Below are 16,270 nucleotides of genomic sequence, written 5' to 3' on the forward strand. Positions count from 1 at the left end.
CCCCTGTAAAACTGGCAGATGCAAGTACTGAAATTCAAGAGCAGCGAGTTATGAGTGGAAGGATCAATTTTTAAAAATGTGAAGAAACTGCGAAAAAAACCTAACCTAAAGTGTGGCTACCCGACCCGAACCCAACCAGACCCGACATGTGTCGGGTCGGATCTCTCTTCCGGGTCCAGCATTCGGGCTCGGCTCAGGTCGGGCTGGACGTGGACGGTAAGTAATCTTCAGGACACCAAGGCGGGAAACATGCAGTCCAGACTCTGCACTCTGCAGTAAAGCCTGGCTACCCAACCAAACCCGACTACATGTGTCGGGTTCGGGTCGGGTTGGGCATTTAAAAAAATTAAATGACTCGGGCCCAGGTTGGGTTCGGGTTGGCTGTTGTCGGGTTGGGCCTGGGTCGGGTTTTAATTTTATATTTGAGCCAGGCTTTAACCTAACCTCAAATCAGACTGTACTTAATAGTTAGCAAATCAGCACCGAGATTTAAAGGTTGGTTTACCTTTTTTATTTAAAACAGCTTCTCAGTAGATGTCCAAATAAAAGTTTTGGTGCTCTAAAAATTTTGAATTTGAAACACAATTAATTAGTCTTATCGTGGTGGTGATATGAGGAGTGATTACATAGGCTATGAATGAGCAGGAGTTGCTGACATTAAAACGGTTGCCACCACATGCCAGTTCACGCTTTAAATTTCCCTCCTGGAGCAGCGCAGCCAACGGGCGCTGAGCTTAGGTGTGGCCGCGCGGCCCTCTGGGAGTTGTAGTCTGGCGACTCCGACTGTTCGGCGGTGGGACTGGGCGGAGACTACAATTCCCAGTGGGCGCTGCGGTTGGCCGCGCATGTGCCCAGCCGAGGAGCCGCAGGTAAATGGGGGCTTCAGGGAAAGGCGGCGAGTGGTTTCTCTGTGTCTGATGCCGTTACTAATGGTGACCGAATGGGGGTCGGGCCGGGCAGGGAATAAATGCCGGAACTGAGATGATGATAATGGAGGAAGGTGAAGAGTGTTGGTGTGAAGTTGAAAAGTTTGGTTCGAGCTTCTTCGGTGTTTGAGGAGTGGCTCCGGCTGGAGCTCCAGCTCCGGTCTGAAGGCGACATGTCGAGGGGCAGGTTCATCATAACCTTCATTAAAGGCAAAAACAAAAGAGGGAGGGCGAATGACGCTCACGAGGAACAGAAACAAGACTCCTGTGACTTTGAAGAGGAAGTTAAAAGGGGTGAGACCTCCACCTCTGCCATTCCCGTGACCTCCAGTGGACCAGGTGGGCTCCTTCAGGTGTCTCTTATATCGACAACCATAGAAATTTACAACATGAAAGGAGGTCATTTGGCCCATTGTGTCTGTGTTGGTTGATAAGTGGCCATCCAGCCTAATCCCACCTTCCAGATCTTGGTCTGTAACCTTGTAGTTATAGCATTTCAGGTACATATGCAAGTACCTTTTAAATGTTGAGAGTTTCTGCCTTTGTTAGTCTTTACCATCCTTTCAGGCAGTGAGTTCCAGGTCCCCATCACCCTCTGGATGAAAAACATTTCCCCTTGAGCTACCTGTAAACCTAAATTTATCCCCCCTGGTTATGGACCCCTCAACCATTAGAAACAGGGCCTTTCTATCCACTCTTTCTAAACCCCTCAATTTTATGCACTTCAATTAGGACTCCCCTCAGTCTCCTCTGTTCCAAGGAAAATGACCCTAACTTAGCTAATATTTCCACATAACAAATTCTCCAGCCCAGGCAACATCCTTGTAAATCTCCTCTGTACCCTCTCTAGTGCAGTCACATCTTTCCTATAGCATGGAGACCAGAAATGCATGTAGTACTCCAGCTGTGGCCTAACCAGTGTTTTATGCAGTTCCAGCATAACCTCCCAGCTGTTATATTCTATACCTGGACCAGTAAAGGCAAGTATCCTGTAGACCTTATCCACCTGTCCAGCCACCTTCAGAGATCTGTGAACATGCACTCTATGCTGTTCACATAGCTATAATTGTACCTTTAATCAATGTTGTGACTTTTTTTTATTCCCCTCTTTATTGCATCTGAAAATCCAATAACCAAGAATGTTGAGCTGTTCCTGCCCTTTCTGCCGTGTCTCAGTAACAGTTATAGTATCAGATGCCCATGGGTCAATCTGTGTGCTCTCAACTCATCTGCCTTATTCCCTGGACTTCTTGCATTGATGTATATACCAAATAGCACTGCCAAACTCCCTTGTCGATTTTCTAGCCTTTGCTTCCTCTGCCTTCCAAACACACTTATTAATTTTCTGTCTTTCATTTCCAACTTTTCTTCTCACCTTTCTGAATATACTCTCCGCGTTTCCATTCCACAGCCAAGTCAGTTTAAACCTTTCCCAACAGCACTAGCCAAACCCCCTGTGACAGTATTTGTCCCTGCTCTGTTGACGTGAACCTGTCTGACCTGTACAGGTCCCATCTCCTTCAAGTGGCCCCAATGCCTCAGGAATATAAAGCCCTAACAACCTATTGCTGTTCTCCCCTCCCCCCTCAGAATAGCCTGCAGTTGTTCAGTGATGCCCATGACCCTGGCACAGGGAGACAACATACCATCCTGGAGTCGCATCTGCGGCCGCATCCTACCATGTATTGTGTATTCCCTTGCCTTATTAATCTTCCCCAAATACATTACCTCGTATTTCTCCAGATTGAATGCCATTTGCTGCTGTTCCATGCGCCGCACTGGTCCATTGATAATCTGACTGCAGTCTACAGCATTCTTCTTCATTATTAACCGCACAGCCAATTTTTGTATCGTCTAGAAACTTCTTGATCATATCTGATACATTCAAGTTCAAATCATTGATAGACACCACAAAAAGCAAGGGACTGTGTACTGAGCCCTGTGGAACCCCACTGGCAACAGCCTTACAGTCACAAAAATGCCCATCAAACATTACCCTTTGCTTCTTGCCTCTGAGCCAATTTTGGATCCAATTGCAACTTTGTCTTGGATTTCTTGGGCTTTTACTTTTGTGACCAGTCTGCCATCTGGAACCTTATCAAAAGCCTTGCTAAAATCCATATAGATTACATCAAATGCACTCATTGACTCTTCTTGGTAATCGCCTCGAAAAAATTCAATCATGTTAGTCAGACATGACCTTCCCTTAACTCTGTGCTAACTCTGATTAATCCATGTCTTTCTAAATGAAAATTTATCCTGCCCCAGAATTTGTTTCCAGTACTTTTCTCTCCATCGAGGTTAGGCTGACTGACTTGTGATTAGTTATGTGGTGTGTTTTTCTCCCTTTTTAAACAATAGTACAAAGTTATCTGTCTTCCAGTCCTCTGGCACCACAGATGTAGCTGCAGAGGATTGGAAAATGCTGATTAGAGCCTCTGCTATTTCTTCTCTTGCTTCCCTTAACAGCCTAGGATGCATTGCATTTGGACTTGGGGATTTATCTATTTTCAAAGATGCTAAACTGCTTAATACTTGTCCTCTAACTCTTTAATTTCATCTAAAATTTCACACTCCTCCCTGATTGCACTGTCTGTATTGCTTCTCTCTCTGTGAAAACAGACGAAGTATTTATTAAGAACCATAGCAACATCCTTTGTTTCCACACACAGGTTCCCCTTATGGTCTCTAATAGGCCTTACTCTTTAGTTATCCTCTTTATGTATTTATAAAAAGAACTTTGGGTTTTCCTTGTTTTTTTTTACTTGCTAATATTTTTTCATTCCCTCTGCTTTTCTAATTTCCTTTTTAATTTCACCCTTACATTTTTTATACTCCTCGCAGCATAGTCTGCTATCTGTCATAAGCTTCACCTTTTTCCCGTTATCCCCTCCTTTTAAGCCCCTTGACATACAGGGGGCTCTGAATATGCTGGACCCACCCTTTTTCTTTAAAGGAACATACTTGCTGTGAACCCTTGCTATCTCTTCCTTGAATGCATTCCACTGATCTGGCAATGATTTACCTTCAAGCAGCTATTTCCAGTTCACTTTAGCTAAATTACATCTCAGCTTAGTAAAATTAGCTATTCCCCAATTAAGAAATTTTATTCCTGGTCTATCTTTGTCCTTTTCCATAACTACCCTAAATCTAACTGAATTGTGATAATTTCCACTAAAGTGCTCCTCAACTGATGCCCCTTCCAACTGCCCAGCTTTATTCCCTAAAACTAAATCCAGAACAGGGCCCACTCTTGTCAGGCTTGCTACGTACTGGCTTTAAAAAAAATTCTGGATGCATTTTAAGATTTCTGCTGCCCCTGTACCTTTCACACTCATTTTATCCCAGTTAATATTAGGGTTGTGGGAATAAGTAGTGTGCAGTCCAGCTTGATGAAGTACGGCTTCGACAGAGCACTTAATTTGAGGAATTTGGTGAGTGAGGGAATTTGGTACATTTAGGGAAGAGATGCTGTATTGCTGAAGTGGTAGATATCCTATGCTTTCAGTTTGTGTCAGTCTTGTCTCTGTCAGCTTTGGCTCAGTGGGTAGCACTCTTGCCTCTGAGTTAGAAGGTTGTGCGTTCATAGTTGCACTCCAAAGACTTGAGCACAAAAGCTTCAGCTGACATTTCAGAGCAGTACTGAGAGAATGCTACATTGTTGGAGGTGCTGTCTTTTGGATGAGATATTAAACTGAATCCCTGGCTGCTCTCTTGAGTGGGGTTAAAAGATTGCATAGCATTATTTTTTGAAGATGATCGGGGGGAGATGTTATCCATGGTAACAATATTAATTCCCCCATTTGACACCACGAAAAGCAGATTATCTGGTCTATCCCATTGCTGTTTGTGGGAGCTTGTGTGCAAATTGACACTTGTATTTCCTACGCTCACCAACTAGAAGGACAAGGGCAGCAAATGTATGGGAACACCACCACATGCAAGTTCCCCTCCAAGTCCCACACCATCCTGACTTGAGACTGTATCGTCGTTCCTTCACTGTCGCTGGGTCAAAATCCTGGAACTCCCTCCCTAATAGCACTGTGGATATACGTACCTCACATGGACTGCAGCGGTTCAAGAAGGCAGCTCACCACCACCTTCTCAAGGGCAATTAGGGATGGGCAATAAATGTTGGCATAGCCAGCGACGCCCACATCCCATGAATGAATTAAAAAAAAAATAGCAGTGACTACACTTTAAAAGTACTCCATTGGCTGTAAAGTGCTTTGGGACATCCTGAGGTCATGAAAGGTGCTATATAAATTCAAGTTTTTATTTATATGCTACGTTGACACTTCAGTGCACTACTGAAGGCATGCTGCACTGTCTTAGGTGCTTTTTTTTCCAGATGAGACTTGAAACTGAGGTCCTGTCTGCCTCCTCGGGTGGACGTCATTGATTTGTGGCACTATTTGAAAAGAGAACAGCAGAGCTGTCATCGGTGTCCTGGACAATATTTATCCATCAACCCATGTCGCTAAAACAACATTAACAGTGTTCATCATTATTTATGTGCAAATCAGACCAACTTCCGGTCATATAGGCACGACAAAAAGCGGAAATCAGGAAGTTGCTGTCCAAGGTGTGACTTTTTCCTCAAGCTTCCCAAAAATGGCATCTCTCCATCTGACTTGCCATTCAAATGTATTGAATGGTGTCTGCTTGTGAGAGGACACTGATGTGTGGTATGCCAGTCCTCCCACTTGATATGTAGGACCTGACTCCAGTGCTTTGAGGTGCCTCCTGTACGTTGTCTATGTTTCAGCCCTATATGGTAAGGTAGGAGTCACAACTGCATGGTAGACCATGAGCTTGGTTTCAGTTTTAGTGTCGAGATCTTCAAACGCTTGCTTCCTCAGGTGGTCAACGGCTGCAGCAGCAGATTTCTGGTGAGGCTGGATTTCTTTGTCAATGTCAGTCTTCTGTAAAAGATAACTTCCAAGGTACTGGAAGTGTTCCACATTTTCCAGGCACTCTTCATAAATCCTAATCAATGGGGCTGGTGCGTGTGCATTTGGAGCAGAGGACTTTGGTCTTCTGACTGTTCAGTGTAAGTCCCATCTACGCACATGCCTCAGTAAATATGTCTGTGATTCTCTGAAGATCTGTATCCGGCAATACTTGCTGCCGCATCATCAGTGTATTGGAGCTTAATGACTGCAGTTGGGGTGGATTTAGTTTTTGATTTGAGTCGCCTGAGATTAAATAGTTTACTGTCCATTCGATAAATAAGCTGAACTCCAGCAGGGAGCTCGTCTCTAGTCAGTTGGAGCATAGCTGCTACGAAGATCGAGAAAAGAGTTAGGGCGATGACACAACCTTGTTTTAACTCCTGTCTTAACCTCAAAGGGTTTGTAATGGATCCGTTACCAGGGATCACTGCTCGCACATCATGAAGCAGGTGAAGGATGGTGATGAATTTTGGAGGACATGCATACATCAACAGAATCTTCCAGAGTGCCTCACAATTTAGAGTTGATGGTCTTTGTCAAGTCAAAAAATGCCATGTAGAGAGATTAATGTTGTTTGCAACATTTTTCTTGTAGTTGCCGAGCTGTGAAAATCATGTCAGCAGTGTCTCTTGATTGCCTAAACCCATATTGAGATTTGGCAAGTAGCTCTTCAGCAAGTGTAAGGAGTCAGTTCAGAAGGGTTCTTGTAATGATCTTTCCTGCAAAGGAGAGCAGGGAGATTCCTCTCTAATTTCCACAGTTGGATTTATCTCCTTTCTTGAGGATTGTCGCAATCATTGCATCCTTGATCATTCGGGACTTCCTCTTCATTCCAGATCTGTAGGATGAAGGCGTGGAGCTGTAATATTAGTTCCTTTCTTCTGTGCAAGCATCGAGGCTATGATTATCGCCATCAGCTTCGTTGGGTTGCTCATATAGTTCGGAAGTTTAGATGCCAGGCTCCCAAAGCAGGTCATTTTCTCCCAGCTCAGTCAGGGCAGATGCACCAGAGGAGGACAGAAGTAGCGCTTAAAGGATGTGCTGAAAGCCAACATGAAGAAATCCAACATTGACATCAACTCCTGGGAGACCATCGCCCTGGACTGAACCAGATGGAGGCAGCGCATGTGGGAAGGATCCCAGTGTTTTGGACCCAACGACAACCAAATTAAGAGGAAAAGTGAGAGTGGCAAAAAGAACAAGCCATGACCTGAACAAATAACCAGGCATCGCACATGACAACAAATTCCCTAACTGCCATAAAGTCTGTAGATCCCGAATTGGCCTCATCAGCCATCTTCGGACTCTCAGAAGATAATCATCCTCACCTGTGAGGGATAGCCAATATATTGAGTGGTGTGATGTTTCTGTATGTACCTCAGATTTGGGATAAACTTGCCAAAAAAAAGTTAGAGCTTATCCGTTCCAGTCTAAGTACCCTTTTAATTGTAGTGAGTCTCAATTACTGCCAGGAAACTTCTCTAACACTGAAAATTAATATTTGCAAGTGTGGAGTTTCATTTTCATCAGGTTTTAATTAATTTCTTTTAAATCTCCAATAAAGAACGAACTTTTTTTTTCCATTTTATTTTCTGTACATGATTCAACACTAAATTCGCTATTCTAACTTGCACTTCCTGGTCAGACTCTGCACTGCTCATTTAACAATTCTTCAGTCTGATTGGTTCAGACGGTACACAGTTGCTTGTCCTGTTTACACAGGCTGTAGATGCCCTGGAGAGGGTGCTGTGCCATTTGGATGTTTGACTGTAACTTGCTGTGGAAAACTCCAGAGAAACACTCTGGGCGAATACAAGTCTAATGAACCGTGCCATTCACAGCAATATTTGGGCCATTATCTGTTCATTATCTCATTGCTGTTTGTAGGAGCTTGCTGTGTGCAAATTGCTTGCTGCATTTCCCTGTATGCTATATTGCAAGGGCGACTGCACTTGAAACGTACTTCAGTAGTTGTAAAGTGCTTTGGGATGTGCTGAGGTTATGAAAGATGCTGCATGAAGTTTTCACTTTTCCTTATTTTTCTTCCTTCCATTTTATTTATTCAATTGAGAGCCACTGCAAGAGCCAAGTGCATGTAATTTATGGTCATTATCTGCACTCCCAACAAGTTTGACCTTTTTGTCGTGGATATTATCCAGTCCTTGCTCAGCATTGCTTGCCAGCAATGGGGACCATGACCAAGAAAATGAAAACCAAATAAAGCAACTCGACACTTTTTTAAGAAGCTTGACATAAGGGAATAATTTTCAGCTATTTTAGATTGTTGTAAAGGGCCATGACTCATGGCCCTCCTGCCTTGGGCGCTATGGCGTTGGAAGGATGAATGAGAATGGGCAGAGACTGCTTGAGTTGTGTACCTATCATAACCTCTGCATCACCAACTCGTTCTTTCACACTAAACCCTGTCACCAGGTTTCATGGAGGCACCCAAGATCACGTCGTTGGCACCAGCTAGACCTCATTGTCACAAGGCGAGCCGCCTTAAACAGTGTTCAAATCACACGCAGCTTCCACAGTGCGGACTGCGACACCGACCACTCCCTGGTGTGCAGCAAGGTTAGACTCAGACCAAAGAAGTTGCATCATTCCAAGCAGAAGGGCCACCCGCGCATCAACACGAGCAGAATTTCTCACCCACAGCTGTTACAAAAATTTCTAAATTCACTTGTAACAGCCCTTCAAAACACTCCCACAGGGGATGCTGAGACCAAGTGGGCCCACATCAGAGACACCATCTATGAGTCAGCTTTGACCACCTACGGCAAAAGTGCGAAGAGAAATGCAGACTGGTTTCAATCTCATAATGAAGAGCTGGAACCTGTCATAGCCGCTAAGCGCATTGCACTTTTGAACTACAAGAAAGCCCCCAGCGATTTAACATCCGCAGCACTTAAAGCAGCCAGAAGTACTGCACAAAGAACAGCTAGGCGTTGCGCAAACGACTACTGGCAACACCTATGCAGTCATATTCAGCTGGCCTCAGACACCGGAAACATCAGAGGAATGTATGATGGCATGAAGAGAGCTCTTGGGCCAACCATCAAGAAGATCACCCCCCTCAAATCTAAATCGGGGGACATAATCACTGACCAACGCAAACAGATGGACCGCTGGGTTGAGCACTACCTAGAACTGTACTCCAGGGAGAATGCTGTCACTGAGACTGCCCTCAATGCAGCCCAGCCTCTACCAGTCATGGATGAGCTGGACATACAGCCAACCAAATCGGAACTCAGTGATGCCATTGATTCCCTAGCCAGCGGAAAAGCCCCTGGGAAGGACAGCATTACCCCTGAAATAATCAAGAGTGCCAAGCCTGCTATACTCTCAGCACTACATGAACTGCTATGCCTGTGCTGGGACGAGGGAGCAGTACCCCAGGACATGCGCGATGCCAACATCATCACCCTCTAGAAAAACAAAGGTGACCGCGGTGACTGCAACAACTACCGTGGAATCTCCCTGCTCAGCATAGTGGGGAAAGTCTTTGCTCGAGTCGCTCTGAACAGGCTCCAGAAGCTGGCCGAGCGCGTCTACCCTGAGGCACAGTGTGGCTTTCGTGCAGAGAGATCGACTATTGACATGCTGTTCTCCCTTCGTCAGATACAGGAGAAATGCCGTGAACAACAGATGCCCCTCTACATTGCTTTCATTGATCTCACCAAAGCCTTTGACCTCGTCAGCAGACGTGGTCTCTTCAGACTACTAGAAAAGATCGGATGTCCACCAAAGCTACTAAGTATCATCACCTCATTCCATGACAATATGAAAGGCACAATTCAACATGGTGGCTCCTCATCAGAGCCCTTTCCTATCCTGAGTGGTGTGAAACAGGGCTGTGTTCTCGCACCCACACTTTTTGGGATTTTCTTCTCCCTGCTGCTTTCACATGCGTTCAAATCCTCTGAAGAAGGAATTTTCCTCCACACAAGATCAGGGGGCAGGTTGTTCAACCTTGCCCGTCTAAGAGCGAAGTCCAAAGTACGGAAAGTCCTCATCAGAGAACTCCTCTTTGCTGACGATGCTGCTTTAACATCTCACACTGAAGAATGCCTGCAGAGTCTCATCGACAGGTTTGCGTCTGCCTGCAATGAATTTGGCCTAACCATCAGCCTCAAGAAAACGAACATCATGGGGCAGGATGTCAGAAATGCTCCATCCATCAATATTGGCGACCACGCTCTGGAAGTGGTTCAAGAGTTCACCTACCTAGGCTCAACTATCACCAGTAACCTGTCTCTAGATGCAGAAATCAACAAGCGCATGGGTAAGGCTTCCACTGCTATGTCCAGACTGGCCAAGAGAGTGTGGGAAAATGGCGCACTGACACGGAACACAAAAGTCCGAGTGTATCAGGCCTGTGTCCTCAGTACCTTGCTCTACGGCAGCGAGGCCTGGACAACGTATGCCAGCCAAGAGCGACGTCTCAATTCATTCCATCTTCGCTGCCTTCGGAAAATACTTGGCATCAGGTGGCAGGACTATATCTCCAACACAGAAGTCCTTGAAGTGGCCAACACCCCCAGCTTATACACACTACTGAGTCAGCGGCGCTTGAGATGGCTTGGCCATGTGAGCCGCATGGAAGATGGCAGGATCCCCAAAGACACATTGTACAGCGAGCTTGCCACTGGTATCAGACCCACCGGCCGTCCATGTCTCCGTTATAAAGACGTCTGCAAACGCGACATGAAATCGTGTGACATTGATCACAAGTCGTGGGAGTCAGTTGCCAGCATTCGCCAGAGCTGGCGGGCAGCCATAAAGACAGGGCTAAATTGTGGCGAGTCGAAGAGACTTAGTAGTTGGCGGGAAAAAAGACAGAGGCGCAAGGGGAGAGCCAACTGCAACAGCCCCAACAAACAAATTTCTCTGCAGCACCTGTGGAAGAGCCTGTCACTCCAGAATTGGCCTTTATAGCCACTCCAGGCGCTGCTTCACAAACCACTGACCACCTCCAGGCGCGTATCCATTGTCTCTCGAGATAAGGAGGCCCAAAAGAAAGAAAAAAAGAAAGAAAGAAATTACTTGAGCTTTGCTTTTGTTTTACTATGTAATCTTGCCTCCCCAGAAGTTGTAATCACTTCCTGAGTTTCTCTTATCGTACATACTCTTGTAAAAGTCGAATTTTTGAGAACAATTTTTAAAATTTGGGGGGGGTCAACATTTGCATGAGTCATATCTCCGAACTTTTATTTGCAAAATAATAGCCACTATGGAGGTTGAGTGTAGAGTTGGATGGATGCGCGGGAAACTATGTATCCGTTCAGGCGACGTTCACTGACCCATTCTGCAACTTTACCATCTAATTGCGGCCACTTGCCTCTTCCCTATTGGCACTTGGCTTCCTCATGAGCTGTGTGGAAGGCTTTCTCCAATTTGACATTCTTCTCTAATACTGTAAATTCTCTTGCTGCCACACAATTATTCAGTTTCCCTACACACGCAATGACTTTTAGTTTAATCTGCGCTGTGTATTTATTCTTCTTTGATGCCATATTGAAAAAAATATGGGGGTCCTAGCCGATCATTGGGTATTTGAGTCTATGATTAGAATGGTCTGTCTGCGCTCTGAAAGTTAAGGTACACTTTACACCCGATATAGGAAAAATTCAAGATTTCTAGCCTGAAGGTATTGGTCGTCTTTTATATGAGTATACACGGCATTTACATACAATATTTATATTTATCTAAGCTCTTAAACTGAGTAATATAAGAAACTTAATTCTCAAACATTCCTGCTCTGTTGCGAAGAGGTAATGGTTAGTTTCTTCATAATTATGAATGTGTTTTCGTTTCAGAAATTTTCTGTTATAAATGGCATTCCAGGCATTGCTATTAGTCTACTGATTTGGAAGAACATCTAGCCATCTGTTTCACCTTTGCGAAATCAAACTGTTCTAATAATTATATTGTGCCATACCTTTTTTTTAAATGGGTATTTTGTTCCTTTTATTTCATTTTACCTTTTACAATTTTCTGTGTATTGCTTGAAGTCCATTTTAAAACAGATCAAAAAGGAGGAGGCCATTTGGCCTGTGATATCTGTGCTGGTGCTCTGCGACAGCAATTCGAGTCCCACTCCCCTGACTTTTCCTGTAGCCCTGCAAATTCTTTTTCTTCAGTTGTTTGTCCAATTCCCTTTTGAAAGGCACAATTGAATGAACTCCACCACACATTCAGATCCTAACCACTTGCTGCATGAAAACAATTTTTTTCTTATCTCCTTTGGTTCATTTGCCATTCATCTCTCCCTCTCTCTCTCCCCCTCATGATTTTTAACACCTCTATGAAATCTCCTCTCCACTTTCTCTTTAAGGTGAACAATGCCAGCTTCTCCAAACATTGTAACTGACATCCCTCATCCCTGGAACCATTCTCATAAATCTTTTCTGCACCCTCCCTAAAGTCTTCTCTTCCAAAGGTGTCTGTAATTGGACACAATACTCCAGTTGAGACTGAATCATTGTTCTATAACTTCCTTGCTTTTGTTCTCAATGCCTCCATTTATAAAGCCCAGGAACCCATATGCCCTTTTTAACCACTTTCTCAACCTGCTCTGTCACCTTCAATAATTTGTGCATATGCAGCCCCAAGTCTGTCTCCTAATGCCCTTTATTTTATATTGCCTCTTCTTGTTCTTCCTACCAAAATGTATCCCCTCACACTTCTCTACATTACTGGGAAGAACCCAATGAATGGTAGTTATTTTGAAAAATGTACCATGCACCATGTTGGAGGCAAAGCATTGAGGTTCTTGCATTGAAAAACTTATACACTATAATGGGAAGTGAAGGTACAGAAGTGAAGGCATTTCAGCATCCTGATTATTTTTTTTATGTTCTTAGTGCCAAATAGTGTTGTGGTTCACATGGGTAATTTTTATTATCAGTTTGAAATTTTTGTCAGTTTTACAACATTTCTTTGTCTGTCTGTCTCTTCTGGTGTCTTAAGAAAAAGACAAAAACAAGAATTTTGCTTTTATTTGGTTTGATGTTTGTATTTCTGCATATGCAAGGATGGGTTACATATCTCTTGCCTCGCTTTCCTTTTTTTCCCTTGTGCTGTTACTTTGTACATTGATCATTATCGCTTGCTCATCTGCGTGCTGAGGATCTTGCCTGTGTTAGTCCAACTCATTCTACCTATTAACTTATAAAACTTCAAAAAAAGGTACTAATTGAATAGGGAGGTTTTTGTTCAATTTCATCTGTCTGTTATGTTCTGTTACTGGATTATCTTTCGCAATAGCTGTATCCGTGTTGCAGGGAGCTCACTCTTTCACTGCAAGAGGATTTTTTTTTTTGTTTTGATTGTAAGCAGGATCCAAGACTCATAGTGCTTGTCCGGAGATGTCATTGTGCCTGACTGGGTGAATGAGGTGAATTTCAGTATCTTTATTGAAGTTGTTCTTATGGGCTGCCATTATGATAGTTAAACCCTCATACACACTTCCTAAATGAAGAGTGCTAAATTGGGGGAAGGCCAACTATACCAAAATTCGGCAGGAGCTGGGGAATGTAGATTGGGAGCAGCTGTTTGAAGGTAAATCCACGTTTGATATGTGGGAGGCTTTTAAAGAGAGGTTGATTAGCGTGCAGGCGAGACATGTTCCTGTGAAAATGAGGGGTAGAAATAGCAAGATTAGGGAACCATGGATGACAGGTGAAATTGTGAGACTAGCTAAGAGGAAAAAGGAAGCATACATAAGGTCTAGGCGGCTGAAGAAAGATGAAGCTTTGAAAGAATATCGGGATTGTAGGCACAATCTGAAACGAGGAATTAAGAGGGCTAAAAGGGGTCATGAAATATCTTTAGCAAACAGGGTTAAGGAAAATCACAAAGCCTTTTATTCATATATAAGGAGCAAGAGGGTAACTAGAGAAAGGATTGGCCCACTCAAGGACAAAGGAGGAAAGTTATGCGTGGAGTCAGAGAAAATGGGTGAGATTCTAAACGAGTACTTTGCATCGGTATTCACCGAGGAGAGGGACATGACGGATGTTGAGGTTAGGGACAGATGTTTGATTACTCTAGGTCAAGTCGGCATAAGGAGGGAAGAAGTGTTGGGTATTCTAAAAGGCATTAAGGTGGACAAGTCCCCAGGTCCGGATGGGATCTATCCCAGGTTACTGTGGGAAGCGAGAGAGGAAATAGTTGGGGCCTTAACAAATATCTTTGCAACATCCTTAAACACGGGTGAGGTCCCGGAGGACTGGAGAATTGCTAATGTTGTCCCCTTGTTTAAGAAGGGTAGCAGGGATAATCCAGGTAATTATAGACCGGTGAGCCTGACGTCAGTGGTAGGGAAGCTGCTGGAGAAGATACTGAGGGATAGGATCTATTCCCATCTGGAAGAAAATGGGCTTATCCGTGATAGGCAACATGGTTTTGTGTAGGGAAGGTCATGTCTTACCAACTTAATAGAATTCTTTGAGGAAATGACAAAGTTGATTGATGAGGGAAGGGCTGTAGATGTCGTATACATGGACTTCTGTAAGGCGTTTGATAAGGTTCCCCATGGTAGGCTGATGGAGAAAGTGAAGGCGCATGGGGTCCAGGGTGTACTAGCTAGATGGATAAAGAACTAGCTGGGCAACAGGAGACAGAGTAGCAGTGGAAGGGAGTTTCTCAAAATGGAGACGTGACCAGTGGTGTTCCACAGGGATCCGTGCTGGGACCACTGTTTGTGATATACATAAATGATTTGGAGGAAAGTATAGGTGGTCTGATTAGCAAGTTTGCAGACGACACTAAGATTGGTGGAGTAGCAGATAGTGAAGGGGACTGTCAGAGAATACAGCAGAATATAGATAGACTGGAGAGTTGGGCAGAGAAATGGCAGATGGAGTTCAATCAGGGCAAATGCGAGGTGATGCATTTTGGAAGATCCAATTCAAGAGTGAACTATACAGTAAATGGAAAAGTCCTGGGGAAAATTGATGTACAGAGAGATTTGGGTGTTCAGGTCCATTGTTCCCTGAAGGTGGCAACGCAGGTCAATAGAGTGTTCAAGAAGGCATACGGCATGCTTTCCTTCATCGGATGGGGTATTGAGTACAAGAGTTGGCAGGTCATGTTACAGTTGTATAGGACTTTGGTTCGGCCACATTTGGAATACTGCGTGCAGTTCTGGTCGCCACATTACCAAAAGGATGTGGATGCTTTGGAGAGGGTGCAGAGGAGGTTCACCAGGATGTTGCCTGGTATGGAGGGCGCTAGCTATGAAGAGAGGTTGAGTAGATTAGGATTATTTTCATTAGAAAGACGGAGGTTGAGGGGTGACCTGATTGAGGTGTACAAAATCATGAGAGGTATGGACAGGGTGGATAGCAAGAAGCTTTTTCCCCAGAGTGGGGGATTCAATTACAAGGGGACACGAGTTCAAAGTGAAAGGGGAAAAGTTTAGGGGGGATATGCGTGGAAAGTTCTTTACGCAGAGGGTGGTGGGTGCCTGGAACGCATTGCCAGCGGAGGTGGTAGACGTGGGCACGATAGCGTCTTTTAAGATGTATCTAGACAGATACATGAATGGGCAGGAAGCAAAGAGATACACAGACCCTTAGAAAATAGGCGACATGTTTAGATAGAGGATTTGGATCGGCGTAGGCTTGGAGGGCCGAAGGGCCTGTTCCTGTGCTGTAATTTTCTTTGTTCTCTTTGTTCTTTGTTCTCATGCACTGTTGACATCAAGCTAGATTTCTCATCATCTCGGGGACCAGGTGATAAATTGCTTGAGCTTTACACTAGTGGTTTCCTGCTGGTTTTATATTAATGAAGCTATTCAGTAAGTGAGCTGGTTCCTGTTGCCAAATTGCCCTGTTGATGTTTTGACAAATTTGGCAAATGTTGGAACATTGCACATGTAGCTGTTAGGATATCCCAGTAGTGACTCTTAAATGTGCATTTACGCAGCAAGTATAGTGCTGATGTGAATAAAGTTCTGCTTTACACCAATAATATGGCTCAGTGGTAGTACTGAGTCAGAGGTTGTGGGTTCAAGTTGTACTACAGAGTTTTGAGCACAAAATCTAGGTTGACACTCTTGTGCAGTACTGAGGGAGTGCTGCATTGTCAAAGGTGCTGTCTTTTGGATGAGATGTTAAACCGTAGCACTGTCTGCCCCTTTGGGTGGTTGTTAAAGTTCCCAAAGTGGAGCAGGGGTGTTCTCCCTCATGTCCTGGTCAATATTTATCTCTACCAACATCACTAAAACACATTATCTGGTCATTTTATCTCATTGGCATTGGGTTTTGCTGTGCGCTGGTGTGTCTCTAACATTACAACAGGGTTTGTTACGACCTCAGTGAAAAATACGAAATATGAACCCCCACACCAATTTAAAGAATTACGTGACAAGATTTCATG

General features: G+C 44.2%; 1 protein-coding gene across 1 annotated transcript in view; it reads left to right on the forward strand.

The window, feature by feature from the left end:
• Positions 1–855: 855 nt before the first annotated feature.
• Positions 856–16,270, forward strand: part of slc12a4 (solute carrier family 12 member 4) — a 207,711-nt gene continuing 192,296 nt past the window's right edge. The window contains exon 1 of the mRNA XM_068049479.1: positions 856–1,265. Coding sequence (XP_067905580.1) covers positions 1,100–1,265 — 166 coding nt within the window. The 5' untranslated portion in view covers positions 856–1,099. The remainder of the gene's footprint in view (positions 1,266–16,270) is intronic.

Source organism: Heterodontus francisci, chromosome 17, assembly GCF_036365525.1.
Source record: "Heterodontus francisci isolate sHetFra1 chromosome 17, sHetFra1.hap1, whole genome shotgun sequence".
NCBI lineage: Eukaryota > Metazoa > Chordata > Chondrichthyes > Heterodontiformes > Heterodontidae > Heterodontus > Heterodontus francisci.